The sequence below is a fragment of the Rhodamnia argentea genome, chromosome 1 (genome assembly GCF_020921035.1).
Source record: "Rhodamnia argentea isolate NSW1041297 chromosome 1, ASM2092103v1, whole genome shotgun sequence".
Taxonomy (NCBI): Eukaryota; Viridiplantae; Streptophyta; class Magnoliopsida; order Myrtales; family Myrtaceae; genus Rhodamnia; species Rhodamnia argentea.
This window is the reverse complement of record NC_063150.1, coordinates 1047504-1058993: the sequence shown is the minus strand read 5'-3', so window position 1 is coordinate 1058993 and position 11490 is coordinate 1047504. Positions and strand designations below refer to the sequence as shown.

Sequence of the window (11490 nt, the reverse complement as noted above, 5' to 3'; positions counted from 1 at the left end):
GAAGTAATTTTCTTTTTACTTTTCTAATTCTGGAACATAAACAGAAATAAGAATTATTCTCATCGCTCACTCTCTTTCTCTCATGTGCGGTCTCCATCTCCCTTGTTTCCATCGCAGGCCACAAGTCCGTCGTCCGCCGGTTGCCGTCCGTCGGTCTGCCAGCCACCATTTGCTAGTCCAACGGTTGCCAACTGTCGGCAACAATAAAAAATTTATGTTGTTATCAAAATAAATTTCTGTTCTATGAACATAATTATTATGTCGTTGTCAAACAAGATTCTTTGCTTAGAAACTCGTCCTAGGGGTAGAAATAGACAATTCTATTTTTGATTAGAAATAACTCTCGAGAACTAGATGATTGTCATTTGCGCCCTAACTAAATTAGAAATTTTTTTGATGATATCTCTTATTGAAGTTGATAATTTTTTAAAAAGAACTAGTAAAACAAAAAAAAAATCATAATAAAGACAAGTAAAAGTTGATAAAAAATAAGAAATTTTTTTTTGGTAAATGATAAAAAATAAGAAAGTTGGTAAATATGAAAATAATGAAAATGGGTAAGTAACTCAAATTATAATTGGCAACATAAAACTAGTTCCTTAGTTAATTGAAAAGAAAAATCTTGGTAAGTAACTCAAGAAAATGACAATAATTTCTTTTAACTGTTGGTAAATTTATGACATTGATAAGAATGTTAGTAAAAGTTGGTAAAAAAATAAGATTTTTGTATTTTTTTTAAGACAAGAGAAGTTGGTAAATTAAGAATAAACGTCGGCACTCATCTTAAATAAGAGGTTGTAATGCAAAACTAATTGATACCTTAATTGGAGAATAATTTGTTTTACAATGACTCATTGAATTTACCAAACTTGTAAGTAAGGTAAATACTCAATTCGAAAGTTTGTGAATTAAGGAAAAAAAAACAAATAAATATTGAGAAACAACTTAAATGGGAGTTGGCAAATGAAAACTAGTTGGTACCTGAATTAATAAATCACTTAAATAAACGTGGATAATTTCGTTGGGATAGTTAATAATTGTAGGGTGTGGGTATGGAAGATAAATTAAAGTCGGTAGATAATTTTTTTTTTTTCGGTCGAAGATGAAAGAAGTCGGTATTCTATGAAAAAAAAAAACCCAAATAGACTCCAATATCATACAAAATAAATGTCAGTAAGCAACTCCAATAAAAGTTGACAAATCAAAATTCAACTTAGTTGAGAAAAATCTGCTAGTCGTTCACATAAAGATCGGTTGTTCCACATAATAGTTGGTAAATTCAAGTCGTCGGTAAGAAAAGTAAAAAAAAAAGTCGTGATAGATTAGAAACGTTCTTTTTTTTTTTTTGCGAGGAAAAAAGTTAGTTAATTTATTTATAGTTTCTTACTTTTACCGAAAACGAGAGAGATTCTCTCAAAAAGACGAAGAGCTGAAATACATTTTTTTTTAAACACATGTTAATGAAGAGGCATTAACAGAAAATTTAGGTTGCGTATGGTAACGTTTCTGTTCCCGGAACAACTTTTAGAACAGAAACATTTTTTTCTGTTTCTGTTCCTAGCAACGATTTTTGGGAACAAAAATGCGTTTGGTAATCGCAAAAAAAATCTGTTCTCGGAATAAAAAAAGAACAGAAACACGTTTGGTAACTGCATCAAATTTATGTTTTGGAACAAAAAAGAAGAAGAAAAGAAATGTGTTTGGTAACTGCAAAAAAATTGTTCCTAATTTTATTCATTTAATTAAGGGGACTATATATATTAAAATTGAAATGTCTTTATCTTTTTAATTTACTAAATCAAATTAAATCGCATTTGTTCAATTTACTAAATTAAATTGGACCAATATATGTATAAGAAATTTATGCATGATTTATCAAACGATGATATGGATAAGATCAACTATAAAAAAAAAAAAAAACTAAAAGAGAAGACGAATTGGAATTGGACAATGAGAGCATCAAATATGTTTTCTATAGATAGGAAAAATTACAATTATGAGTTACACGTAAATGTTTCCAAGTAGTTAAAAATATGATTACCTTTAAACGGGGACCCTAGAAAAATATTAATTGCACTTTGAGTGAAATCGGGGACTAAAATGAAAAATATTTGTGTATTTAGGTCATTTTAGTCCAATTGTGCAATTTTTCCAAACATGAGGACTGAAATGAGATGCAAGGTATCAAAATCTCATGTCATGACTCTAAAAGTAAAAATTTTGGCTAAAATGATTTAAAATAAAATTTTTTAGTCAATTTAGGATTATGTTCAATGAAGAGGCATGTGGTCCCAAACTGAATTTTTTTAAATTTAAGAGACCAAAATGAAAAGGGAATTAAAATAAGAATATGGACTATTTTTGCACATTTTTCTGACTACAAATACTATCTTTCCTTATTTTTGGCTATTTTTATAATTAAAATAAATCTGCAAAATGTCAAATATTACAAAAAATATTTTTTGTTCAAAATTGGTTGCTAAGGCTAGGCCAAAGCTTCCAAGGTTGATTTTGTAATTTTATGAATTTTTTCATATTTTTAATTAATTTTTTAAAATAAAATAATCAAAAATCAAGTGTCAACATCATGTAAGAACAAAAGAGAAAAAGTGTGTTAAAAAAAAATTGTTCCCAATTGTTTCTAAAAAATGTTCCAAATGTGTTTTTAAAAAAGTGTTTTAGGAACACATAAGCAAGTTTTTCTTATTTCTTATTTCTGCTCTAAAAGTGTTTACGTTTCTCAAAAGTGTCCCCGAAACACTTTGGGAACAATTTTTTATTATACGCATTTCTATTCCCAAAATGTTCCGAGAGCACTTTGGGAACAGAAACATTTTTCCTGGAACGTTACCATACGGACCCAATTGTAACAAGAATTTGAAGTTCTAGGGTCATGTGCGAATATTTGAAAAGTTTAGGGGCACATGTGCAAAATTCGCAAAGTTCACGCGGAGTCTTTGTGTGACCATTTTTGAAAGGGGTGCTGCAGAGAGCCGCTTCCAGCCTTCCCCCACTCGCGGAAACTTCTTCAGCGAGCAAGAAATTGTCCGTACGATTTTGCTCGTCGTCCCCACGAAAGGAATCGTCTTCTCGTCTCGTCCGGCGTCGAAATCGAATCCCATCGCGTCTTCAATCCGGCGAGATCGAGCTGAAATTGCCGAGGCAGAGAAGGGGAAGCGAGGCGGAAATGGCGATGGCGGGTCTGTACAGGCGCGTCCTCCCTTCTCCGCCTGCGATCGATTTCGCTTCCAACGAAGGGAAGGTACTTCCTCTTCGTTTCGCGCGTTTTTGGCCCTTCGGTTTCTTGACCCAGCGAGTGATTTGCGCTTCGACTGTGCCTGAGTTTCGAATGTTGCTGCAGTGTGTCGTTTTGGTGCTCTGTCGGAATTTTGGCCCTAGAGTCTGGAGACGTGTAGAGAAGCACTACCAATTATCTGAAATCTTTGCTCACTTTCCGAGTGGCGAGTGAGAGAGAGAGAATGAAAAAATGAGAGGACTTTCTGAAATAAGATGGGCTTTTGAAAGGAAAAGGAATATGGCTAATGATTTTGAACAATCCCCAGGATAGCATTGTTTACTATCCTTCCATTTTTCTGTTCTCGTCGATGATGAATAACGGAATGGTTTCGACTCACGCATTTTGCCATGGACAGAAGCTCTTCATCGATGCCATCCAAGCTGGGACGATGGAAGGATTTTATAAGTTGATCTCTTACTTTCAAACACAGTCAGAGCCTGCATATTGTGGATTGGCTAGCCTCTCAATGGTCTTGAATGCCCTTGCCATTGACCCCAGAAGGAAATGGAAAGGTGAACTTTTTTTAAAATTCGACATCTTTTTGAACCCCATTCGCGTGTGCAAGAGAAAGGCTCTCTTTACAAACAGAAGGACCGGTTAGATGGTTAAGCGCACATTGACAAAAAGAGGTGCAGATGTGAAAATGTGAATGGAGTATTGGGCTAATGAGGAGAAGTGAGCGCATGAACTTAAATAGTGCTTGTGTTCGACATATACATCTTGTCAAAGTTCTTGGCGTAGTCTTGAGAGGGATCGGTGGTTAAATTCTTTGATTCTAACATGTGTTTCCTCATTACTGGAATATGCATTATGGAGGCTGTACCGTCTTGTAGCATTGAATGTTGAGATTTAACATTTCAGCTTTTCTGTAGAAGTTAGTTGTTAGTAGCTTCATGAATGGAGTTTGCTTCCTTGGAGCATTAGTTGATGTGAATATATCTCCATGATATCTTTTTCTCTTCTTAGGCCTGTAAACTTTGACAATTTTATAATTTTCCCTGTACAAGCCTAATATCCTTTTATTTTGGAGATATAAAGCTGTTCATTTCCATGTGTCGTTACTTTGATAGCATAAAGGCGCATGCTTTTGGATATGCGGTGCTTGGTTTGTTGGTGTGCGGATTAGAGAATGTTTAGGACGTTCATGAGTGTTTGAAATGGCAGGAAGAAACCAATTGAATGTTCATATTTCAAGGGATGAATGACTTGTAGGATCACCACAATCTATTCAATGTAGGATTCAACCTTTCTTTTCCCATTTTTTGAGAAGATCGAGGCTTTTAGGATTTTTACAATGAATATCTGGAAACTAACTATAGATAATTGGCCGCTGAGTGTTTTGTGTGCGCATGTGCATTTGTATCATTATAAACTTGTTCTTGATATTGCAGGTCCTTGGAGATGGTTTGATGAGTCTATGTTAGATTGTTGTGAGCCATTGGAAAAAGTTAAAGCTGAGGGCATATCATTTGGGAAGGTAGTATGTCTGGCTCAATGTGCTGGAGCTGAAGTTGAAGCATTTCGGACAAGTCAAACCACCATAGACCACTTCCGTCAGTTTGTTAAAAGATGTTCTGTTTCAGATAATTGTCATGTTGTCTCATCATATCACAGAGCCGCTTTTAAACAGGTAGGAATATAAGAACAAAAGCATTGTGCTGATCTGTGTGTTGGGATGGGCTCATTGCATCTCTTAGGAGAATCGGTTGATTGATTGATTTATTCTTTGCCTTCTAAGGTTTAAGGAGTGAGCTAAGGCTTAAGAGATAAAGAGGGTGATGAAGACGAGAACAGTCTTAATGTATGTACTTTTTGTAGCAAAAAATATGGTGATTCGGTGAAGATGGGGCAGATACAACTAGTTTTGCCCCAGCATTGGTCGTTGATCCCTTTGAATGATTAAATTCAGACAACGAAAATCAATGGGACTTCATCTTTGTAGAGAGCACAACATTGCTATGGATGATTTGTCATCATGAGCGTGCGGAAATTGAAGGTTAGGAGAATGGGGTTTAATTGAGACTGATGTTAGGGCACCAAGGGGATGCTGACCCATGCACCAGAAGATATCAGAACCCATAACAAAGCTCATTTTCTTGACAAAGAATGAATATTCGTGTTGAAGCCTTTACATCCGTGAATAGTATGCTACCATACCGAAAGTGCAAGGCTTTGAACATGCTTTCAATAATTACTAAAATAAGGGGCTACATTTTAGTCTTGAAACTGTTTGGAGCACTGACTCTCAGTCTTGTGCAACAAAGTTAAATGTTTGCTAGCTCATATACGTATAATCGAATGCTTTGATGACTGTTTCTTGTGCTTTATTAGGAGAACCATGGTAATTTTGAAGGAAGAGCTAGATGGCGAATTTGAGTTCCTGAGCTTAAATGATGTTGTTTCCCCTTGAAGTGGGACTGCAGTGAGGTCCAGTGATATTCCTTAGGGAATGTCTGTCAGGTTCTTAGCAAACTTTTGCTTAGCTAGGTTGATGTAGGAAAATAGTCTGGAATAGTGATCTAAATTTGGATTGGGCTTTGAGAGGGAACTTGTTCATAGGAACTTGTAAAGATTGAAGATTTTTGGTGTGGTTGAAACTCCTAAGAATCATAATGGCGTATTCTTAAGCGATACACTTGAAACTTCAATAGCGTCACACAATTCTAAAGCAACAATTGTTTAAAGTTCAATGAAATGAAGTCTTTTTCTAACTTCCCAATAGAAAGAACACCATCCTTACAAGCTCCACCAACACCCTACTCCAAGAAGAAAGCGAGACTGGAGAATCCCACTTCATGTAGAATTTAGAAACTTGTTAAAATCCTTCTCATCTTTAATCCTAGAAAGTATGATTGCTAATTTAACTAGGTGTCTATATGCACTTTGTCCCTCAAGACTGTGTGCTAGTCGCACTAATTCTCTAAGACTTGTTCCTAGTATTCAGATTATGTCCATCTTCAGTGGAACTTTGTAAAGTAAGTTCATTATTTTATCTACAATCATGTTTTTCGATTTCTTGTGGATTTCATAGTTTTCTCTCAGGTTGAATAAACTTATCCTTGGCAACATTTCAGAGGGGGGCTTAGCTGAATAGAGACTTTGGAAGTTTCTGGAGTTGATTTCTACATTGGAGGCTATGTAGCTAGTCTCAAACATGGAACTGAAAACTCGAGTTCTGGTATACAAGGGTGACATGTGTAACTTATGTTGTCATTTAGAAAAGTTGGTCAATAGAAATATCTGGTAGGCCGCATCGTCAGTGCAAGTCTCTTCTTTGATTAGTTTCTGTTTGTACTTCATAGTGGATGTCCTGGATGGTTTCTTTGAGTAAGTATATTAAAAAGTACGAAGGGGTATCCTCCCATTTACAAAGTAGGAGTGAAAAAATATTTAAGAAATTCAAAAAAAGGCTCGGTATCCAAGTGTATATCCTGAGGATTGCATTTATTACACAGGAAATGTCCCTTGAATTATGGTTTAATGTGGAATGTTGTATTGATTTTCTATTTGTCGTATCCGCTGATACTCAATTTCTAATGGGAGCATGAGGCTTGGAGAATTTCACTTTTTGTTTTCTATTTTTATTTTTTTACGATGCTTGGAGAAGTCAATGACAGCTCAACATTGAAAAGAACTTTGTTTGCAGACAGGAACTGGCCATTTTTCACCTATTGGTGGTTATCATGTGGGAAGTGACATGGTACTGATATTGGATGTTGCACGTTTCAAGTATCCTCCTCATTGGGTTCCACTTACTCTCCTTTGGGAAGCCATGGATACTGTTGACGAGACAACTGGACACAGAAGAGGGTATGTGGACAATTTCACATTATGTAATCTAATTTGTTCAGTGGAGTGGAACCGGTCTTTTCGGAGGGTTACTACCGATGTAACATGGGTTCTTGTGGGTATTTGAGCATATCTATGCATTTGTGTTAGTTGACCTAACTGTTCTTAGTTTCTAAGATGATATGCCACAAAGATAAATTGATGAAGTAATAAGTAGCATTTGATGCTATCTCATGGCCTACTAGAAGTTGAGAGAACTTTCATGAGATCCTTGCAATTTAGGTTTAGTAGCATTGATATCTTTCTCGATATATTGAATGAGCCCAACTAGTTTTGCTTTGACAAGTTATAGATGGAAGGTAGGTTGAACTGCTCTAGCACAAGTTATCTAGACAAGAGAGTTTATAAGACAAGCTTAATGTCTCTTAACCTGCAAATCATATAGACACTAAATTCCAAAAATGCCAAAGACCAAGGAAATGTATAATATACACTTTTTAACCTTGTAAGTTTGTCATCTGAAATCCAATTATTGAATTTTCCCTCAGGTTCATGCTTATATCCAGGCCACAGAGAGATCCCGGGCTGCTTTATACCCTGGTATGGGCAATTTCATGTTAATTTACAACATAATGGTTTTCAAATAATTGTATTGCAGTAGTGCGAGATGTTCTATAATTCCATAATTGTTTCTCTTTTTTCTTAAATTATTTTAGCAGTCCCATTTGTTGAAAATATTTAGCACCACTTCAGCAGTTACTGTGATAGATGCCTTCATTACAGTTCCAAACAGCTCAATTTGTTATCATGAGCCAAACTTGGTAAATTTGGTGGCTTTGATATGGTATAAGCACGGACTCGCGAGTCACTGATATGTTATTAGAGACCCTGGTGCAATATGTACTTATCCTGTCGTCCCAGATCCAATTTTTTTTCTCCCTGCTGCTACAGGCTAAATCTTGATGGGCATAATCTCTTTTAGCACTAGATAATTTACTTTTTTTTTGTGGAACTTTGTTGAGAAGCTTCGGAGTATTACTCTATATTAATGTTGTTTTGAAAAAGTGCAGATTCAGACTTTAGTTATGATTTAGGTGATGGGATTTTGTTCTGATCATCTATTAAAGGAGACGAACTAATTTTCCATATTGTGTTTGAGGACATGATTTTCAGAAAGCAGTAGAGAGTAGTCTCTGAGTCTTTCTGTATTTTAGTGTACCTTGTGTTCAGACTGCCATATGTGCCATATGTGTTCAGACTCCCACATATGGCTTATACATATCTCATCTCCAATCGGAGGGATTGTTTGTTTCACCTTCTAAAAAGTGTTTGTCTATGCGTCCGCTTTTCGACCAGAAGTTTTGTTCGTTGTCTTGAAAGCCAATATTAGTACTTGGACATCCTAGTTTGTTCGGACTGAAAAAATGAGTGAAAATAGAAAATGGTAGATGGCATTATAGACCTTAAACCTGCAGGTTGCATGTAAAGACTTGAAAAGTTCCACTTTGACAGAATTAATGGGCTTCATGGTTAGTTCCATAAAACATGATAATATGTTTTCTTCCTAATAGTGATCAAATGCGCTCGTGAGCTGCCAATCATATAACTGACATGATCTCAAGTTATTTTCTGGTTCCAGTAAGATTTAGGACTGACTATATATGTTGTGTTTTCGTGAATGTTAATTCGTGTCACTATCATTGTTATTATTACATTAGTACAAATGTTTGTTAATGTGAGCAAACGTCGGTTTTATAGGAAAATGTTAGAATGTGTCAAGTTCTGTCAATTGGAATTGATTGTGTCCATATCATGTTACGTTTGGGTTTCTATTGGTAACTTCTCTTTTACCACTGAATGACTCGGTTCTTGTATGACCATCACACACATTGGCAGATGACAGTTATTAGGCTTGTGGCATGTGTATTCATTTATTGTTCCACTGCGAATTATTATTCTCTGAAAGCTAGATTGCAAATATTACTTCGATGCAAAAGTTTCCTTTTTAGTGAATGTCCTGGGTAGGGAAATGTGGATGATTTGTCGCTGAAGATTGAAGGAGGACAAAATGTCAGTGGAAAAGACCAGGAAATGCTAGTTTAAGAGAAGGAAAATATAGTCAGCATTTCTTTTGTTCCCCTTATTCTAAGCATACCGTTGTTCGTAGTTGAAACAACTAGCGCAAGATTTACTTTCCCCTTCTGCTATAATCTATTAATTGGATTTGTTTCTTCCTTGTCTTGAATGCATTTTACTGCCTTCGTGAGTTTAACATTTTGATGTTGAAATGTATGCAGAGCTGCAAAGATGAAAGTTGGGTTGGTGTTGCAAAGTACTTGATGGACGACATTCCTCATCTGTTGAAGTCTGAGGATGTGAAAGATATGGATGGCATTCTCAGTATTCTTTGTGCATCACTCCCATCTGATTTCGGGAAATTCATCCAGTGGGTTGCTGAAGTTAGGAGGGAAGGGGATGGTGGTATAGGGATAAGTGAAGAAGAAAAAGAAAGACTTACGATCAAGGTATGGTGAAGCTTGCTCATTTTCTTTTGTTGTTTAGCGAGCTTAAAATGGACTCTTGTTTTACTAATGACCGAGAGTGTTCTTTTTCTTTTGCAGGAAGAGCTGTTGAAACAAGTTCAGGATACTGGTCTTTTCAAGCACATAGTTAATTTTTTGTCTTCAACTTCATGCTGCAGAATAGTACCGGTTTTTGGTGGCAATGAAAATCTTCATGAAATTGCAGCCAGCGTCTGTTGCCAGGGTTTAGAAATATTAAGCGGAAGATCCGGCCCCTCAGGCTGCTCTTGCTGTCGTGAAACTTGCTTTAAATGCGTGAATGGCAGTGGTGACAAACCTGTGACTGTGCTAAGTGCAACAATCGTGAATGGTAAAAACGAGGAAAAGGTCGACATGCTGGTCCCGCAATATCTGATGAAAATCTGTTGTGGTGCACCTGATGCCAATAACTGCATTAAAACTCTACCGGCTGGAAGTAATATCTTAACTGCACTTCTGTTGGCGTTGCCCCCTGAAACCTGGTGTGGTATCAAAGATAAGAAACTTCTGGAGGAAGTGCAGAGCCTTGTTTCGATGGTTAATCTTCCCGCCTTGCTTCAAGAAGAGGTATTGATATCTCTTTTCGAAATCTTATCTGTAACGCCATTGCCTGTTTTCGCTATCGTTTTATCACCGATGAAAAATTGTCCTAGGGAGAAGAGATCCTTTTATTTATTCATGAGTAAGACTCATCTTCATGTTTTCTTCTCCTCTATTTTGCTTGCTTTATTTTTTGCTTGGGTTGGGGGTGGGCTAGGCCTTGAACTGATTAGATGCCTTGGAAAATCATACAAAGTACTGCTAGTTGATATTTTCATATGCTTTAGTAAAGAGAACTGTTCGGTGAAATGTCATGCTGTTAAAGCATGGTGCGAAGTTAATCAATGTCAAAAAGGCCAAATCTACTATCTGAAGGATATAAATTTTTGGGGTCTCCATTAAGTTATTTTTTACCCTCGACAGAAACATTTTTCGACAATGTTTTTTGTCGAGATTTTTTGCAGTGTTGTAATCGGCCTTGACATGGCAGGTTTTGCACTTGCGGAGACAGCTTTACCTTTTGAAGAAGTGTCAAGAGAACAAGGTGGACAAGGATCTCTCTGCCCCTCGCACATAGGGTTCCCTGTGGGAGTAGCATGAGTATTGTGTAAGCAATTTCTAAGTCTGATAAGCACGGCAATTCTAATTTTGCCCTGTTTTAGGGAAGGACAATGCATCAAGCAAGAACCACTTCAATGCGTTAAGCAGGGAAGCAGTTTCCACTTTCTGGAGTTGTCTCCCTCGTCATAAGATAACCTAATCGTGACATTGCAATGAAAGTCACTTCAGACGGCATACAAGCTGTACAGGAGTAAATTTAGGCTATGAAGTCTTTTGTCAGGTCAAAACCCTGGAATTTTAGGCCGATACTATTGTAGGGAAAAGAAGATTTTAACTACTACCCGACCAGCGCATGTGTCTGAGGCATAAAATACAGTAACTCCACTTAGCTAGCTCTTATAGAATTCTCCCGTCGAGATATGTCAACACGGGTGTGTTGACAAGGTGTATAAATTGAGGCTTGACATTACTAAACTGTGAGAGTTGCTTCAGTTCAAGGTATGGGAAAGGCATTGCAAATGCATTTTTCTGTGGAAGAGAGAACCTGTGGTAGCTTTTTCTTTTTTGGCATGTTCAAAGAATAGGCTTAGCTTGTTTCTTCCTGTCTATCATGTTATGTTTTCTCCAACTTGTGCTTTGCCAGAACTTTTTTGCTTTTACTAATAATCAGAGGTTTCGAAATACTGATTTCAGATGTTTTTGCAATTGTGTCATGGGTCGATTACTTACATGCCTAACAAC

The 11490-nt window shown here is 36.5% G+C and overlaps 1 protein-coding gene across 1 annotated transcript; it reads left to right on the top strand.

Moving 5' to 3' along the window:
• The first annotated feature begins 2993 nt into the window (after nucleotides 1–2993).
• LOC115745260 (glutathione gamma-glutamylcysteinyltransferase 1-like) lies at nucleotides 2994–11247 on the top strand. Its single transcript, XM_048281591.1, has 8 exons — nucleotides 2994–3262; nucleotides 3654–3810; nucleotides 4690–4928; nucleotides 6945–7108; nucleotides 7636–7687; nucleotides 9385–9612; nucleotides 9709–10215; nucleotides 10679–11247. The coding sequence occupies exons 1-8, from the start codon at nucleotides 3188–3190 to the stop codon at nucleotides 10763–10765; spliced, it is 1509 nt and encodes a 502-aa protein (XP_048137548.1). The 5' UTR covers nucleotides 2994–3187; the 3' UTR covers nucleotides 10766–11247.
• Nucleotides 11248–11490: the final 243 nt, after the last annotated feature.